This window comes from Salmo trutta, chromosome 33, assembly GCF_901001165.1.
Source record: "Salmo trutta chromosome 33, fSalTru1.1, whole genome shotgun sequence".
NCBI classification, from domain to species: Eukaryota; Metazoa; Chordata; class Actinopteri; order Salmoniformes; family Salmonidae; genus Salmo; species Salmo trutta.
In genome coordinates, this window is record NC_042989.1 from 17757071 (window position 1) to 17777801 (window position 20731).

Here is a 20731-nt window from a genome sequence, read left to right on the forward strand (position 1 = left end):
TAGACCACTTCATCAGGGCAACGCAGAGGCACAAAATGATACAGTACGCTGCATCACACTATAGGCCTATCATAGGACGATACAATATAATATCTGTGACAGAATATTTAAAGTAAATATCGTCACAAATCCCCAAACTATATTCTAATTTATTGTGGCAAATGACTAGATTGCCTAATAATATCAAGTAATAATCGAGTGATACAATAACTGCAAACACCATTCTCAATCGTTGTAATCTGAGAATAAAAAAACGGATGTTTTGTTCTTTTGATAAACAATTATTTTATTAAGTTATCTTTACTTCTTAAAAAAAAAAAACGTTTTTTACTGAAACACATGTTTACTAAAGCGCACATGCTCAACGGGTTCACCTGTGCACAAGGTAAATATTAAAAACACCAAGCAAAATAATATCACATTCTAACAGAGCCAATCATTTAAATAGGTAAATAAACATTATTTATAAAACTTTAAAGAAAAAATATTACAGCGTCTTTTCAACATGAAATACCCACAGAAAACAGCAGGTTAGGCGCTCAAATGTCTTTTTTTTTCATTTTTAGTTGTATCTTGAGGCATTGGTTTATTAGTCCTCCCTAAAAAGGGATCGTGAATATGAATATGATTTTTCTTTACATTTTCTGTCCGCTTGTATTAGCTTCAGCCATCCATAGCGGAAAAACGACAACAAAAAGAAAGTATAGCTTTAAGACAGGCCATTCCGTCAGATCCCTCATGTTTTGGCAGCCATCAAAGAAGACCAGTTTCTTTAAATTCAAACGCAGGCACTGACTGTTTTTATGTTAGATTGTCTTTTAGGATCTCCTTTATTTATCTCCTGTGAATTTATCCTCTCCCTCCTCTGGACTGCCTCGTGCGCCATTAGATGTCACATTCGCTGTCGCTGGAAGTGATCGAGATAGCCGAGGTGGCGGCTTTGCTTGACAAACTAGCCTCGGGACTAGAGGCGGGACCGAGTCGATCGACGGTTCCATCATCATCTGCCAAAGACCGAACCGAGCCTTGGGACATCCCTTGCTGTTGTAGCCTGGGTAAAAGACAGACATGGAGGGAAAAATAGAATTAGAAAGCACAATACAATACAATACGAATAGGTTCTATCAAAGTAAATCCTCAATTGAAACATCATTTTTGCTGTAGTTAAGTCTAGCATCAGATACACACGTGCCAGACCAGAAGCCAAACAAATGCATTTTTTGAAATATTCTATAGCCTACAAGTAAATGCACAAACACAATCAAGACACAGCAATCCCAAGCCCACACAGTGAGCACAATTTCAAAGATAGTCAGACTAGCCTGAATATTTTCTTATAGGAAATCATTTAGATTCGTTCAATACACGTGCTGCCTTCATGATTTGCTGTTCAGCACAGGTGGCATCAGACATGATTGAACAAATAACCTAATACCGCAGGGCTCTAGTGTTTCTGACTTTCATTAAATTAAGCAACATCCACAATACAAAAATCTTTCAGATAATTGCATGTTTGTTGTTAAATTATGTTCAAAGATTTAACACGGACAGCTGTCAATATAATCAAAATGGATTGTGGAAAAAGAAGGATAATCTGAACGGAATTATTGAGACACTTGACTCGGGGAGTAGCTAGGCCTATGCTTCAAATTTAGTTTAGGCAAGAATACATTGGCTCATGGTGAATTTGGGGAAACACTGCATTAAGACATGCTATGGTTCGTTTTGCAATGACAATGACCAGGGCTATAGTCACACAATGGAGTTTGTCATACAGTTTGCTTCATTTCAATAGGCTACATCGTTTATGGTGTCATTTCCGTTGAGAATATTTATGAAGAAATGTAATTTAAATATACTATTTATATATTATAGCCAACTATATTTCAATGTTTGCTCAAAATAACATAATTCAAACAATTCGATAGAACAATATTTGCACAAATAATTGCTTTTATTGAAAGAAATGCAAGTACTTAGGCTGACTGAGATGCAGTCGCAATGCAGGGTCCTTTTCGTTAAGAATTGAACAATAAACGTTGTAGCCACCTCACACCATCACTGATAAAAATACAAAAAGGTACAGACTGCAGCATGTAGCCTACCTATTTTTCGCAGCCGCCGCTCTATCCCTTTGTCTACGATTTTTGAACCAGTTTCCCACTTGTGTGGGAGTAAGTCCAGTAGCCTGCGCGAGCTCCCTCTTTTTGCTCGGGTTCGGGTAAGGATCCTGCAAGTACCATTCTCGTAACAAATGTCGGGTTCTCTCCTTGAAGCAGTGGGTCTTTTGCTCCCCGTCCCATATCGTTCTGGGCAGAGGGAACTTCTTCCGCACCCTGTATTTGTCCACTGGCCCTAGCGGGCGGCCCCGCAGCTTCTCTGCCTCCTGGTAGTGCGCCTCGAGCCACAGGGCCTGTAGTTTAGTGTGAGACTCTTTGGTGAACTTGTGGTTCTCCAGAATGTGGTAGAGTTCTCGGAAATTCCCAGTGTGGTAGGCCACGATGGCCCGCGCCCTAAGCACCGACTCATTCTTGTTGAGGACCTCGCAGGCTGCTGGGGCGACGGGCAGAGACCAGAGGAAGCGACCGAGGCGCTCAATGTCCCCGCTCTCTTCCAGAGTCTCGCAAACCCCCGCAACCTGCTGGGGGCTAAAATTCAAGATTGGCAGCTGAAACATGGAGGCTTTTCGTTTCACCTCCGTCTCTCTCTGACTCACACGCTCCCCTCTCGCGCCTACCCTTCTCTCCCTCTCGCTCTCTGATCGTCGGATCCAGACAAAAAGGCAATTCCAAAGTTAACAGATCAACCGTTAAAAACACGGAGGAACTATGCCCTCGGCTGGTGAACTTGGTATGTTGAAATTACAAGAGTATAAAAACTAGACCCGAGATGTATTTTGAAGGGGGGAAATACAGTCAGCCCCTCTGCTGATTTTCTATTGGACTTGGCAGATTGGTTTCGTGGTTGCCATGGATGCCCGTCAATCACTGTCAAGTTTACCAATCACGCGGATAGGAGCGCTAAGAGAATGCAGCACCTCCCAGTGCTCGACAGCGGCTTTTTAGAATGTAAACATTTTGACCTTTGCTTTTTGTCTTCAAACCTTTAATTGCCTTCCATGTTTTCCTACATCCCCTCCTTTGTAAGTCATGGCTGTGTAGAAGAAAAGCGACGAATCAATTAAAACGCAATACGTTCACACGTTTAGCCTACTTCTTTCATTGAAAATGGGAAATAAGACACCGCAGCAGGCACGACAGATATTGGCTGATTATCATACCGTTTTAAAAATTGTTCAAATAAAGAATAAAAACAGACAACGAATGTTCTGCGATTACAATAGCATGATATTGAATGGTTGTATAGCCTAACGCGCGCAGAAAATCCCGTTCATCCACGCTTGTTGGGACACATTTGATCATAAAAAATATGGCACTACACTATGTTGATTTTATGCTGGACAAATTGAAGTCATTCGCATCGAATTCGGTTATTTTGATGATGTAGGGTACATCGACATATTATAGGCGTATCTTTATTTGATCAGACGTATTTGACAGATGTTGAATCTTTATTTGATCTGCCATGACATATTGTATTGCATCTGCTTCTTCTCAGATAAAATCACTGTTTGTATTTCTAATTCACACTGCACACTAGCCCATAGCCTACTCCATCAAAGAGACGTTTTTTGCTAAACACTGCAGAAAAAAACGGAACGTTTGTGTATAAAACTATCGTGGCACTGCTGGGCTACTCGGGTTTAGTATCAGATACACTCCGTTTTGTGCACGGGCTGATTTAGTAAATAAGAAGGCGGATAGATAGCGCAGATGGTTTCAAGTGTCGGGTCACATTATTTCATGGCTGGCTACAGTGGTAAAGTTCATTCTAACGGAAAAGCCTGATATTATTTTCAGACTCTCTCTCTCTCTTACTCTCTCTCTCTCTCTCTCTCTCTCTCTCACACACACACACACACACACACACACACACACACACACACACACACACACACACACACACACACACACACAGAGAGAGAGAGAGAGAGAGAGAGAGAGAGAGAGAGAGAGAGAGAGAGAGAGAGAGAGAGAGAGAGAGAGAGAGAGAGAGAGAGATCAACTGAATCCCTTAGGGCTCTTTTTGCATGAATTATGGGAGGCTCATGGCGCGGGGTTATGAAACTGCCTGCCTTCTGCGCAAGAAGCTGTTCATCTCATGCAACGTGCGCTTGGCTATTCGGTGACACAGTTTCCCCACATCATCACAGAAATACCTCCAAAATGTGTTCATTTTTTCTGAACGTTTGTCTACTGCCTTCATAAAGTGTAAATAACAGGCCTACTTTATCAAAATCAATAATATTATATTAAAATGTTTGATATGATCATAATAGCTTAATAATAATCTAACACAGAAAAGGGTTATTTGCACATTTGTCAACAAGGTGATAAAAGTAGGTTGTAAGTCTATACTGTCACTGTAATGTTGCAGAGTAACCAGATGGACATAGTCTATATGAGAGCAGTATACGGATTAACACGATTCACGTTCTTACTAGTGGGGTCAATCATAAAACCATAGCATATTATTATAGGTTTAGCACCGATCCGAGAACAAGCGTAAAGAAAGGATAAGGACGCCAGACCGGACACAGACACAAGGGAAAAGTAATTGTGAAGATGAGTGACAAGGTGTAGGTTTGAAATATTTAGATGCCTTTGAATATTTCATGCTGTAATCCTAACCTAAATTTACAAGGACACTTTCTTTTTCTATGAAGAGCGCATCAATAAAAGATGGTAAAATGTTCGATATCATAAACGGAGGTCTGTCAATAAACTAGTTGGCTATGCACGACTGTAGAACAGCGCGCAAACATAACAGAAACCTTTACTCTCTGTCCAAGCTTACAGTCACACTATATTGCGAAGTACATTTTGATTTCATATGGAAACATAGTAATTAACAGTAGCTTGTTACTCTTTTACTCAGCCTAGACCTATGATAACACTGCATTCACGTTTTTAGAAATTAAAATCGGACATTTCTTGAGGGGCAAATAGACACACATAGGCTAAGCTAAAACCAAAATACTGTAACTAATTGAAATATATATATAATTACTACGTATATGGTTGTGTTTAAATCTATGGTTTTAAGTAGCCTATAGCGTATTCATACTACCACATTTTCCAAATCATGCATAATGTGCGCATTTGTCATTTTCAAATAGGCCTTTAATTGCTTAACAGGGGCAAAATATGAAATCATGAATATTTGTTGGTGATTAACACAAAAAGAAACAATTAGGCTACATTGCCAATCCATGTCTGGAGTACTTACTTATTCATTGTAGAATATACAGTTTTAAAAAGTAGGCAAGCCTACAGTGAGCCTATTACAAGTGCATATACAACTGTGCCAAAAGACAGTATCCTTACACCGATATCCCCGGACTGACATTCACCAACTCAACCACACAAAACACAGACAGTGGATCTCATACAAAGACGTCTGTTCTGCCTATTGCTTTGTTCGTCATAGACCGCACAGCCCCATCCACAACCAAACTCGGCACTGATTGTGGGAATGATTGTCCAAACAAGTTCTGTTATTTAAGATGGCAAATTTTAATTGTGAGACGGGACACCGTCCATTCTATTTGTCGAGTAATTCCAATGTTCTGCTAAACACGCACGCGCGCACACACACGCGCGCGCACACACACACGCGCACACACAGAGAGAGAGAGATAGAGAAAACAATTCTATACCCTATGATGATATTATAGTTTATAATACTAATAGGCCTACTGGTATATATTAGAAGCTAAGAGCAGCATTTAGGTTTGGTGTTTTTTTTTACTTAATATATTTTGAAATAACTGCATGGTTTAATACATCCACATGAGAGGCCTTCAGTCAAACAGATTTAGAGTAATCTCATCTCTCATGGTCAGTATTGTTTGTTGACCACCTCTATTTTAAGATGGATGACTGCACTATTGTAGGTCATAACATTCCTAATCCATATGTGTGTGGCTTGCCTTCCCTCATGGCTTATCAAATTATTGAATGAATGACTTAATCACATCACCCAACCACCTTATAGGGAGATTTCCATCTATCTCTATCGCTCTGTTCAAAGGGGCTTACTTGTATCATTAGGATCAGCTACACAAGACAACAGATGTCACAAGCACTCGGTTACATTCACATTTAACATAATGAAGGCAAAAACATTATGGTAATGTTTGTACTCTAGAGCTGTTGGTAACATGTCCATTCTATCAGATACACAGGCACTAACGCTAGATAACATTCTCAAGTGACACTGTATCAGACGTGTAAAGCCTGGATTAAAATATATATCTGTGTAACAATTTATTGCGTTTCTCATTAGCTTTGCCATGATCAGTTGAGATTAATTAATTTGTTTTCAATCAAGATTCATTCTTTCTTTTTTTTTGACTGGACAGCATCACGGACTATGGCGCTATTTGGAAAGGTGGAGAGGTAGTCTACCATTCCATTGGCTGGCTTGATTTACTAGTACTGTACCTGTCCATTGTGCCCATTCTCAACAACAAATGGAGAGCAGAGTAGAGACACGAAGAGAAAAATAGACAGCCATGAAAGCCATGATAGATAAGGCTTTCAACAATAACTATCCACTAGATATGTCTTTATATTAGAATAAATGACAGAACAGAAGACTGAGACAGCAGAGAGGGGGGATAGTGCAGGCAACCACAAAGACTAATGCTGTTCATTTTTCTCGCAATTTGCCATAAGAGACAAGTACATTTTCTTTGAGTCATCAGCATGGAGTTAGCTGGGTCGTAGCGTGCCCAGGGCAGAGGAGCGGGAACAGGAAAGGAGATGGGAACACACAGTAGCATGTGAAGGGGCTGGAAGTGACCCAGATTCCCTCGGATCAGTCGAGCAGACGAGACGGTACAAGAGCCCTGTCACCAACAGCCATCCTGCCACTGTCCCGTTCTGACCACCTTCGTCATTCCCTTCCACTACTAACGATACCCCACACTATTAGTACCCCTTCACCCCCACACTATTAGTACCCCTTCACCCCCACACTATTAGTACCCCTTCACCCCCACACTATTAGTACCCCTTCACCCCCACACTATTAGTACCCCTTCACCCCCACACTATTAGTACCCCTTCACCCCCACACTATTAGTACCCCTTCACCCCCACACTATTAGTACCCCTTCACCCCCACACTATTAGTACCCCTTCACCCCCACACTATTAGTACCCCTTCACCCCCACACTATTAGTACCCCTTCAGACTCACATGCAAAATAAAAACACCTACTTACAAGCACACACGCACACTGTATAGTAACATTTACTCACACTAACCTAAACACACACACCCTCGTATATTAGAATAATAACGTTGACTTCTTCCACATTTAGTTGTGTTACAGCCTGAATTGAAAATGGATTAAATAGAGATGTGTTGATACTGGCCTACAAACAATACCCCATAACGTCAAAGTGGAATATTTGTTTTCACGAAATGTTTACTAATTAATTAAAAATGAAAAGCTGAAATGTCTTGAGTCAATCCGTATTCAACCCCTCTGTTATGGTAGCCTAAATAAGTTCAGGAGTAAAAATGTACTTAACAAGTCACATAATAAGTTGCATGGATTCAGTCTGTGTGCAATAATAGTGTTTAACATGATTTTTGAATGATTACCTCATCTCTGTACCCCACACCTACAAGTATCTTTCGAGCAGGGAATTTCAAACACAGATTCAACCACAAAGACCAGCGAGGTTTTCCAATGCCTTGTAAAGAAGGGCACTTATTGGTAGATGGGTAAAAATACAAAAAGCAGACATTGAGTATCCCTTTGAGCATGGTGAAGTTATTCATTACTCTTTGGATGGTGTATCAATACACCCAGTCACTACAAAGATACAGGCGTCCTTCCTAACTCAGTTGCCGGAGGGGAAGGAAAACGCAATGGGATTTCACCATGAGGCCAATGGTGACTTTAAAACAATTACAAAGTTTAAAGGTTGTGATAGGAGAAAACTGAGAATGGATCAACAACATTGTAGTTACTCCACAATACTGAACTAATTGACAGATTGAAATGAAGGAAGCCTGTACGGAATCAAAATATTCCAAAACATGCATCCTGTTTGCAACAAGGCACTAAAGTAATACAGTAAAAAATGTGGCAAAGAAATTTACTTTTTGTCCTGAATACAAAGTATTATGTTTTTGGTAAATCTAATAAAACATATTAGTGAGTACCGCTCTCCACATTTTCAAGCATAGTGGTGGCTGCATCATGTTATGGGTATGCTTGTAGACGTTAAGGACTGGGGAGGTTTTCAGGATCCTTTTCACAATCCTAGAGGAAAACCTGGTTCCACCACACACTGGGAGATGAATTCACCGTTCAGCAGGACAATAACCTAAAACACAAGGCCAAATATACACTGGAGTTGCTTACCAAGAAGACAGTGAATGTTCCTGAGTGGCCGAGTTACAGTTTTGACTTAAATCTACTTGATAATCTATGGCAAGACCTGAAAATGCTTGTCTGGAAATTATCAACAACCAATTTGACAGAGCTTGAAGGATTTTGAAATAAATAAATAAATAAATGGGCAAATGTTGCACAAGCCAGGTGTGGAAAGTGCTTAGAGACTTACCCAGAAAAACTCACCACTGCCAAAGGTGCTTCTACAAAGTATTAACAGGGGAGTGAATACTTATGTAAATTAGATATTTCTGCATTTAATTTTCCCAAAAAATTCTAACATTTCTAAAAACATGTTTTTACTTGGTCATTATGGGGTATTGTGTGTATAAAAAAATGGTTAAATCCATTTTGAATTCAGGCTGTAACACAACAAAATGTGGAATAAGTAAAGGAGTAGAAATATTTTCTGAAGGCTCCGTATAACCCTGATGCGACGACGCCATGCTACCTTTCGACCGGTCTAAAGATCTGTACCCTGTAAGCCCTGTATTCTAAAGCAGCCTAACAACATCAACATATATCTCCCTGGCAGGCATACAGGGGAGCACATAGCCATGCTCTGTTTTCCTGGAGCTGCCTAGGGCATGGAGTTAGTCACCCTGGCTTGACAAACACTGAGGAAGATATCAAATACTACTGTCTAATTATTGCTCACAGAATGATTTGTCTCAGTAGTATTGTGTTCAGTTCATTCTGCATGACCGACTGTTTCCCTCTAGTCTCATACTACTCAGCTGCCACGGGATTAACTTTCAAATTAAGATATCATGAAAAACAACACTGGCCATGACCCTCTGATGCCCTGGATGTATTTAACTCCGCTACAGAGGACTTTAAAATAAGCCATTCCATCCATACATTGACTCATCACTACACAGACAGAAGGGTTAAGCCAACGCTGGAGACCTAGCGGAGCCGTGTTTTCAGTCCCATTTGCCCCCGGGGTTGCACAGGCTCTCCACGCTGCGTTTAATCTGTGGATTTGCGGTAACAGAGAAGACTTCTTATCCAGTGACCCATTGGCCTGCAGTGTGCATAATCCACCGACTCTCAGTCACAGAGCCCCGCTGACAAGGATAGAGGAGGGCCATGGCTAGTGCAGCCACCCGCCAGGGTGGGGACGTACCCACATGGCCTGCTGCCTGACACAGATACTGCACACAACACTGTCTCAACAGACACACATTACACAGCATATTGGCATCACAATACAGGTGTAATCAGCACATGATAAAACAGAACAACTGTTATCTGTATGACGTTTTACAATACTCTTTTACAATATTGTATGTGTATGTTAAGTTAAATTGGGACGAGTCTAGATTATGTTACTGGTGAGATGAGAACCATTACGTACAGTATACTACAGGTGTTGTTACATGCCAAGACATGTGCATTTTATTCATTTACTATGGTGTAATTACATGTATTTATAGACTCAGGTAATGAGTGCAAAAGTCAGTGTAATTTTATATCAGGCAAAGCAGATTTACTGACAGATTTGTCATTGCGTGAACATCCACCTTGTACTTCATATGCTGTTCCACAATCTGTGCTCTGAAATAGAATTTAATACAAGTTAATGGAATACAGCTGTGAGACTGAGGGGAGAGAGGTTTTATCAAACGATCGATAGAATCTCCCTCTCAGGACAAATAGTAAATGAGAAAACTAGATTTGGCTTAATGCTAACAAACACGCCCGAGCAGACCGCTGTTTTTATCTACATAGTATCTGGACACAACAGAAAGCAATTAGGAATTTCATGGAATCTACCTGGTGTTCTTTTTGAACCACATTGACAGCACATGGTAGAGCGCATGCAGTCGCTGTGTCCAATCCATGTTTGTGCCCAGTCCATTTTTCTAAAGTTTCTAAAGAGGTTAAATGGATAGATGATCAGGAGTGTCCCCTACAATTATTTTGCGGTGTCAACTGAAAGTCATTTGTTCTTTTAAGAATAGCTTGGTCGACATTTTAAAACGTGTATTTTTTTCATATAGGGTCAAACCCTGTTTGAATAAAAATCAACTATTTATGCATTGAGCTTGTCTGATGCTTTAAGCGCACCGTTTGATGAAATAGAGGGAGCCAGAGATCAAGATAACCAGAATAAAAAACCTAACCTGAAAAAAAGACCCGACCATACTCCTCCTCCCGCTGGCTTTCGCAGATTCTGCCGTTACTCTACAGAAGTTTCCAGTAATAGGCTACAGGAGGAGTCGGCTACGGTTCTCATGTGGAATGCCAATTTATCTTACCATTTCTACCGATCTGCGTGCCAGTTTTCATATGCACATTTTCGTGTAACCATTGCATTTCATTTATAATAACGTCTTCATATCTCAAAATCATTATCATGTCGTTAATCAAAAATCCTATCGAAATCTAAATGAAAATGATACAAACCTAAAAACGAACTTATATTGCCTATGTAAACATAGTCTGTAAAGCCAAAATATAAAAACATTGCAGCCTGCAGGTAGAAAACATCATGATAAAAATAAATATCCTATCATTCACATTGGCTACGCATGGCCTGTCTGCATAACTTGAAACAATGAACTTAACTAGAGTCCGGGCCAAAGCTTGCAACATTATATCAAATATTCTGGGCCCTCAGAGTTTCCCGCGGCCCTGAGCTCGGGACAGACACAGCTGTAGGCTATTTGCACAAGGGATAAGAAGTAATCAGGTAGCTCTATTTTATGACGTTTCCACTGGATCAGAGCATGGCATTTTGAGTGGTTATCGAAAGGGAGAGCGCTGGAAATATTTTTCAAATGCATTGAGGAACTATTGTCATTCTCAATGGATGTAAAAACAGACTGCTTGCAGTTTGAGGTGAAGAAAACATTACTTTGAGAAGCTCCACAGCTCATCAGTGGTGGTGTGTTAAGCCAATCAGAAATACTATACTATATTTATATGCCTACATTTGCTCGCAGGCCAGGAAGCCTATAGGTCTATTTCTATGCATAATCAGGTGCGCATCATTACTCAACATTGAAAGTAGCGCTCCAAACAAAAGACAATGCCTAAATTGACAAAACTCATAAATGGAATGAAATATACCAAAACTGTGTAGCATAGGTTGTGCGCTCTGCAAAAGACGTGTCCACTCCGACAATGAGAACGGTAAACGACTGGAATAATAATATATTGAACGCATTAACAGAAATGACCATAGCCGAACAAATATTGTAGATTAGAAATGAATTAACGGTAAATGTACTACTGGTGATATATGTAATTGGGAATTGATAGACACTAACAATCAAACAAATTAAGTCATGAAACAATGAATGTGCACAAATTGTCGGGAGAGAGCGCATTCTGGAGCGCATTCCCCTCTATTTTTAAACCCTTATCTTACCAGGTAAACTGACTGAGAACACATTCTCATTTACAGCAATGACCTGGGGAATAGTTACAGGGGAGAGGAGGGGGATGAATGAGCCAATTGTAAGCTGGGGATGATTAGGTGACCGTGATGGTATGAGGGTCAAATTGGTAATTTAGCCAGGACACCAGGGTTAACATCCCTGCTCTTACAATAAGTGCCATGGGATCTTTAGTGCCCACTGAGAGTCAGGACACCCGTTTAACATCCCATCTGAAAGACGGCACCTTACACAGGGCAATGTCCCCAATCACTGCCCTGGAGTGCCTCCTACTAGCCCTCCAACACCAGTTACAGCAGCATCTGGTCTCCAATCCAGGGAATGACCAGGACCAACCCTGCTTAACGTGAGAGGCAGCCAGCAGCGGGATGCAGGGTGGTATGCTGCTGGCTTCTTCTTGGACTGTGACATCCCGGCAGCCTCCGCTGAGATGGGAGCGAATAAGACAGGTGTCTCGTGTGCCATACATTTTTATTTATATACAGTACCAGTCAAAAGTTTGGATACACCTACTCATTCAAGGGTTTTTCTGTATTTTTACTATTTTCTACAATAAACACATATGGAATCATTTAGTAACCAAAAAAGTGTTCAACAAATCAATGTATTTTATATTTGAGATTATTCAAAGTAGCCACCCTTGCTTTAATGACAGCTTTGCACACTCTTGGCATTCTCTCAACCAGCTTCACCTGGAATGCTTTTCCAACAGTCTTGAAGGAGTTCCCACATATGCTGAGGACTTGTTGAAAGCCTTTCCTTCACTCTGCGGTCCAACTCATCCCAAACCATCTCAATTTGGTTGAGGTCAGGGGATTGTGGAGGCCAGGTCATCTGATGCAGCACTCTCCTTCTTGGTAAAATAGCGCTTACACAGCCTGGAGGTGTGTGTTGGGTGATTGTCCTGTTGAAAAATAAATGATAGTCCCACTAAGCATAAACCAGGTGGGACGGCGTATTGCGGCAGAATGCTGTGTTAGCCATGCTGGTTAAGTGTGCCTTGAATTCTAAATAAATCACTGACAGTGTCACCAGCAAAGCACTCCCACACCATCACACCTCCTCCATGCTTCATGGTGGTAACCACACATGGAGATCATCCGTTCACCTACTCTGCGTCTCACAAAGACACAGTGGTTGGAACCAAAAATATAAAAATTGGACTCATCAGACCAAAGGACAGATTTCCACCAGTATAATGTCCATTGCTCGTGTTTCTTGGCCCAAAAAGTATCTTCTTCTTATTGGTGTCCTTTAGTGGTTTCTTTGTAGCAACTCGACAATGAAGGCCTGATTCACGCAGTCTCCTCTGAACAGTTGATGTTGAGATGTGTCTGTTACTTGAACTAGGTGAAGCATTTATTTGGGCTGCAATCTGAGGTGCAGTTAATTGCTGATTTCTGAGGCTGGTAACTCTAACGAACTTATCCTCTGCAGCAGAGGCAACTCTTGGTCTTTTGTTCCTGTGGCGGTCCTCATAAGAGCCAGTTTCATCATAGCAGTTGATGGTTTTTATAACTACAGTACACAAAGAAACTTTCAAAGTTCTTGACATTTACCAGATTGACTGACCTTCATGTCTTAAAGTAATGACGGACTGTCGTTACTCGTTACTCTCTTATTTGAACTGTTCTTGCCATAATATGGACTTGGTCTTTTACCAAATAGGGCTACCTTCTGTATAACAACCCTACCATGTCACAACACAACTGATTGGCTCAAACGCATTAAGGAAATAAATTCCACAAATGAACTTTAACAAGGCACACCTGTTAATTGAAATTAATTCCAGTTGACTACCTCATGAAGCTGGTTGAGAGAATGCCAAGAGTGTCCAAAGCTGTCATCAAGGCAAAGGGAGGCTACTTTGAAGAATCTAAAATCTAAAATATTGTTAACAGTTTTTTGGTTACTGCATGATTCCATATGTGTTCTTTCATAGTGTTGATGTCTTCACTATTATTCTACAATGTAGAAAATAGTAGAAATAAAGAAAAATCTTTGAATGAGTAGGTATGTCCAGACTTTTGACTGGTACTGTATGTTTTTTAGATAAGTATGCTTGCCACAAGCCTTCTCACTTCCTTCTATGTGGACATGCTCACATTCAACTGCTTACTCTGGAATTATGATGAATAACCATGGTGTAATAAGTTGTAGATGAACTGGGTATACAGTACAAGCAGGAATTACTTTACACAGAAATCCTTGAAATATGACTGATATATTCACAGAAAAATGAATCCTGAAAATATAAATCAGAAGAAAATATCTGTAATGGTTAAGCAGAATATTTATTGAATAGTGTTACAGTACTTTACCTTGTTAAGTTTAGTTAATGGGAGGTATAGGAGAACAAATAGCTACAGTGGTATCCCTTATTTTAAAACATTTTTACATTTATTTTACCTTTATTTAACTAGGCAAGTCAGTTAAGAACAAATTCTTATTTTCAATGACGGCCTAGGAACAGTGGGTTAACTGCCTTGTTCAGGGGCAGAACGACAGATTTCTACCTTGTCAGCTCGGGGATTTGATCTTACAACCTTTCAGTTACTAGTCCAATGCTCTAAACCACTAGGCTACGCTGCCAAAAACACAGTCGGAGGCTAGCAACCTGCTGTTCAGCAAGGAAGTGTCAACAGCAATCATTTTTTCTGATAAATCTATTGTTCCAAAATACCAGTCTTTCAGTGTCTTACACTTTAAAACAGAAACACAAAGTTTTGTTTTCCATGCAAAAATGTTGAATACTTTTGAAGAATATCCCCAAAATCTTAACATCGTAGCATTTCAGGTTGCTAACATAAACTGAGTGTACCCCCCCCCCCACTCAGAACAGCCTCAATTGGTTGCAGCATGGACTCTATAGGGTGTCAAAAGCGTTCCACAAGAATGCTGGCACATATTGACTGCAATGCTTCCCACAGTTGTGTCAAGTTGGCACTGACACTGATTGAAGTGGATTTAACAAGAAAAATCAATAAAGGATCATAGCTTTCATCTGGTCAGTCTATGTCATGGAAAAAGCAGTTGTTCTTAATGTTTTGTACACTGAACATTGGGTAAAATTATCAGATCGAGTTTTGCTTTTGCACAATGTTTTTCACCTTTACTGAATGTTCAGATTCATCCTCTGTGCCAGAGGAGAGATGGTCACCTGCAGAACCGTTGTGACTGAGGGAGCGTCTCTCCTGTCCTGGACATGTCAAAGGGTCTTGATGTCACCCAATGGTGACAGGAGTCAAAACTCATCATGGTGAGGGGGCCAGGGACCCAAATGATGCGCGAGTCAGGGCACAGGTCACGGTGCTGCAGTGTTGTCTCTCTCTCTCTCTCACAGCCTTTGCTCTTTTATTGTCTGCAGACCTTAGCTTTTAGGCAATAACAACCTCTAGACACCCAATCCGGGGGTACTAGCTAGTGTATTTTGATACATGGTGCTGTCTGTGTAGTGTAACTGTGTGAGGAGGGACGATAATGCAGTAAAATCTGTGTATTCACTGGCCAGTTCATCAGTATTGAGGAGTGATACCATTAGATTGAAACGCCTCCAGCCCTTCCAAATAGGGTATTAATTCCGCCATGTTTCCTTCTTGCTCTGACTGACAATGGGACAAAGCTGCACAGAGCCTGAAGTCTGTCCATTAGCTCTGCTGGGTGATTCATAACAAGTCCCTGGTAGCACAGTGACTTCATCCTGATCTCAGAGTTACAGTACAGTACACTCATCGTTAGGCTACACTTCGGTCTGGAGACTCCGTCATCACCACTTCCATGATGAGGATCCCTTAGATTAGTCTCCTTAAAAATAGCGCTGTTCTGTTTCCTATTTAGAAGTAAGCCCTTCAATAGAATCAGCCGTAATACAACCAGGCACCCACCATTAACTTCTGTAGCGGGAATGGGTATTTGGGCTTTGCGTAGAAAGTGCAGGGGCAACATCACCAGGCAACATAAGCAGTGCTACATATATCACGGCGAGCAGCTTACAGACACCAATATGTTACTTAACAGTAAAGCATGATGATCATGTCTTGGAATAGCTGTCTGGAACATGCTGAACATTCCTGGACACCACTATTCTAGTATTACAGGGAAAAGTCCCTGAAATACACTACCGGTCAAAAGTTTTAGATCACCTACTCAATAAAGGGTTTTTCTTTATTTTTACAATTTTCTACATTGTAGAATAATAGTGAAGACATCAAAACTATGAAATAACACATATGGAATCATGTAGTAACCAAAAAACAAATCAAAATATATTTTATATTTGAGATTCTTCAAATAGCCACCCTTTGCCTTGATGTCAGCTTTGCACACTCTTGGCATTCTCTCAACCAGCTTCATGAGGTAGTCACTTGGAATGCATTTCAATTAACAGGTGTGCCTTGTTAAAAGTTAATTTGTGGAATTTCTTTCCTTCTTAATGCATTTGAGCCAATCAGTTGTGTTGTGACAAGGTAAGTGGGTATACAGAAGATAGCCCTATTTGGTGAAAGACCAAGTCCATATTATGGCAAGAACAGCTCAAATAAGCAAAGGGAAACGACAGTCCATCATTACTTTAAGACATGAAGGTCAGTCAATACGGAAAATGTCAAGAACTTTGAACGTTTCTTCAAGTGCAGTCGCATAAAACATCAAGTGCTATGATGAAACTGGCTCTCATGAGGACCACCACAGGAATGGAGAACCCAGAGTTACCTCTGCTGCAGAGGATAAGTTCATTAGAGTTAGCAGCCTCAGAAATTGCAGCCCAAATAAATGCTTCACAGAGTTCAAGTAACAGACACACCTCAACATCAACTGTTCAGAGGAGACTGTGTGAATCAGGCCTTCATGGTCAAATTGCTGCAAAGAAAATATTACTAAAGGACACTAATAAGAAGGAGAGTGTCACGACCGTCGTATGAATAATTGGACCAAGGCGCAGCGTGAGTAGAGTTCCACATTTTAATGATAGTGAAACTTCCAAAATAACAAAGATATAACGATCGTGAAATACGTAGCGCACATAGGCACTCTTACAAAACAATATCCCACATAGCAGGTGGGAAAAAGGACCCACTAAGTATGATCCCCAATTAGAGGTAATGATATTCAGCTGCCTCTAATTTGGAACCATACACACACACCAACATAGAAATATAAAACCTAGAAACCCCCCTAGTCACGCCCTAACCTAAAACACCATAGAGAACCCCGAGGGCTCTCTATGGTCAGGGCGTGACAGTACCCGCCCCCCCAAAGGTGCGGACTCCGACCGCAAAACCTGAAACTAGATGGGGAGGGTTAGGGTGGGCAACTAGCGTCGGTGGCGGCTCCGGTGCGGGACGTAGCACCCGCTCAGACCGTGGATCCGGCCATGGAGCCGGACTGGGCACCGGTGCAGAGGAAGGCTCCGGCCATGGAGCGGGACTGGACGCCGTGCCTGGACTGAGGACCGGCACAGACGAAGGCTCCGGCCATGGCACCGGGCTGATGACACGCTCCTCAGGGCGAGTGCGGGGAGCCGGCACAGGACGTACCGGGCTGGGGAGGCGCACTGGCACACTCCTCAAAACGCCTGAGATGCAGCATACTCCTAGCCAACATCTCTCTCCGATATCCCTCCTCAAACTGCTCCATGGACTCCCAGACAGTCTCTGGCTCTCTCCTCGGCTCGGCCGACCACCCCTTGTGCCCCCCCCCAAAAAAATCTTGGGGTTGACCTTGGGTTGTTTGTGGCCGCGGACCCCGGCGTCGTCGCTGTCCTCGTTTACTCCTTGACGACTCCCGCCAAGGAGAGTCTCACATCCACCTAGTATCTCTTCCCATGACCAACTCTCCTTCACCTCCTGGGCACGCTGCTTGGTCCTGTTAAGGTGGGATATACTGTCACGACCGTCGTATGAATAATTGGACCAAGGCGCAGCGTGAGTAGAGTTCCACATTTTAATGATAGTGAAAACAAAACAACAAAGATATAACGATCGTGAAATACATAGCGCACATAGGCACTCTTACAAAACAATATCCCACATAGCAGGTGGGAAAAAGGACCCACTAAGTATGATCCCCAATTAGAGGTAATGATATTCAGCTGCCTCTAATTTGGAACCATACACACACACCAACATAGAAATATAATACCTAGAAACCCCCCTAGTCACGCCCTAACCTAAAACACCATAGAGAACCCCGAGGGCTCTCTATGGTCAGGGCATGACAGAGAGACTTGCTTGGGCCAAGAAACACGAGCAATGGACATTAGACCGGTGGAAATTTGTCCTTTGGTCTGGAGACCAAATTGGAGATTGTTTGTTCCAACCACGATGTCTGTGTGAGATGCGGTGTGGGTGAATGGATGATCTCCGCATGTGTATTTCCCACCGTAAAGCATTGAGGAGGTGGTGTTATGGTGAGGGGATGCTTTGCTGGTGACACTGTCTGTGATTTATTTAGAATTCAAGGCACACTTAACCAGCATGGCTACCACAGCATTCTGCAGAGATACGCCATCCCATCTGGTTTGCGCTTAGTGAGACTATAATTTTCAACAGGACAATGACCCAACACACCTCCACGTTGTGTAAGGGCTATTTTACCAAGAAGGGGAGTGATGGAGTGCTGCATCAGATGACCTAGCCTCCACAATCCCCTGACCTCAACCAAATTGAGATGGTTTGGGATGAGTCGGACCACAGAGTGAAGAAAAAGCAGCCAACAAGTGCTCAGACTGTTGGGAAAGAATTCCAGGTGAAGCTGGTTGAGAGAATGCCAAGAGTGTGTAAAGCTGTCATCAAGGCAAAGGGTGGCTATTTGAATAATGTCAAATATAAAATATTGTTAACACTTTTTTGGTTACTACATGATTCCATATCTGTTATTTCATAGTTTTGATGTCTTCACTAATATTCTACAATGTAGAAAATGGTAAAAATAAAGAAGAATCCTTGAATGAGTAGGTATTCTAAAACTTTTGACCGGTAGTGTATACACTTCCTCTGGTACTGTTCTTTTTCAAACTACAACAAAACATATAGCAGAATGTTGCAGCACTGCGCAACAAAAGCATTCCCAGTGTGATAACCAATAGAAGGCAGTGTTTAAGCTTGCAATCGCCAAAGTATGCATTGCATAGGCATAACGTTTCTGAGAATGCATAAAGGATGCACATTTGTGTAATATGTGAGGCAGCACAGAAGTCAGATTTCAATCTGAGTGATGTAACATGGATAACTGTCAGCTGTGCCATAGATCAGAACATCCAGAGAGGGCCTCGTGTTCAGATTACAGACAGATTACAAGGTCAGCATTGCTGTTGTGTGTTTTTCCTCTTCAGGAGACCAGGAATCTCCTGGATGTCCACATTCTTAATGTCTGTCAACTGTGCTTTATTGATGGCTTATGTCAAATGCCATTCTGACAGAGCTCATTAGGCTGAGGGGCTCTGCTAGGTAGAGGGAAGGCAGGGGAAGACAGAGCTGTCGCGATGCCCCATCATTGTCTGTGCAAACCCTGCTGTACTAGTACCAGGGGGTTGATGTGGTGATGAGTTTGACAGGGCTTTGCTGACAGGTCTGTGTGTGTGTGTGTGTGTGTGTGTGTGTGTGTGTGTGTGTGTGTGTGTGTGTGTGTGTGTGTGGCCGCGTGACTACTTGAGTCACCCTGTGTTGCAGAGCAGGTCTCCTGCTTGATGCCATGACTCGAATCACAACTGACAGGCTGTGAGTCGTCTCCCTTTCGCCCCTTACACGTATTCAAATATTTATCTCTGCAGAGCCTCCTCAGTGCAGTGCCTCACATCAGCAGTCCTGCACTGGGAGGACAAGGCACTGGGAGGACAAGGCACTGGGAGGACAAGGCACTGCAGAGGTATCCAACTGAGTGAGTGAAACGACTTCACATTGATCCTCTCATAATCAGTCTCAACCATACCAAAATACATCCTACAGCATGAAAATGGCTTTCCTCACACTCTCATAACTAGGAAACACTTGGTGCATAAGCAAAGTACACGCTATCCCTTCAGCATCACATTACAACATGTTTACACAATGATGCGGTAAATAAAAAGAACCCCTCATTACACTAACAGATTCAGCAAACACACTGATTATTGTATTGCTGTTGGCGGAGGAGGTCCAATGCCACTGTAAATAGTGTAAAGCACATCTGCTATGGCTAATGGCGAGGGCTATGAGACCAGACTGTTATCTGACATCTTAAGGTAGTTTTCTAATATGCTGATTAAAAATGGATGTTTGGAGGGCAAGCAGAGGGGTACACTGTCAGAGAAGATTAAATCATCATATTTAATACACATTCTCAGGATTAGGGTCAATGTAAATGAGCAAACTGTGGGACGCCAAAGTCAGCAGTTGCCTAGATAACTGTACAAAAGGGGGCATAAAGATGACATCAAAATGCATGATAAAAATCCTTGCACGTGGCTGCATATGTTCAAAGTGTAAATTAATCACATGGGTTTACCTTCCTTGGCTGAAGTCTTTTTAATCTAAATTGTAGTCAATTCAAAACAAATCCTTGATTAAATGAACCTGAACAATTATTTAATTAATTTCACTGAATTGAAGTATAATTCATCCCAACTAGGTAACCTTGATCAAACATAGGAGCATAATGCTACCATTCAATTTAATAGAAATTCAGCTAACATTATACAGTGGTTTCAGAAAATATTTACATCCCTTGACTTTTTCCACACTTTGTTGTGCTACAGCCTGAATTTAAAATTGATTACATTTAGATTTTTGGTCACTGGCCTGCACACAATACC

General features: G+C 41.6%; 1 protein-coding gene across 1 annotated transcript; it reads right to left on the bottom strand.

The window, feature by feature from the left end:
• Window positions 1-260: 260 nt before the first annotated feature.
• Window positions 261-2999, bottom strand: LOC115172535 (homeobox protein SIX6). Its single transcript, XM_029730077.1, has 2 exons — window positions 2106-2999; window positions 261-1051 (listed from the first exon to the last, which is right to left on the bottom strand). Exons 1-2 carry the CDS (start codon window positions 2675-2677, stop codon window positions 886-888), a joined length of 738 nt encoding a protein of 245 aa, XP_029585937.1. The 5' UTR covers window positions 2678-2999; the 3' UTR covers window positions 261-885.
• Between the last annotated feature and the right edge of the window lie 17732 nt (window positions 3000-20731).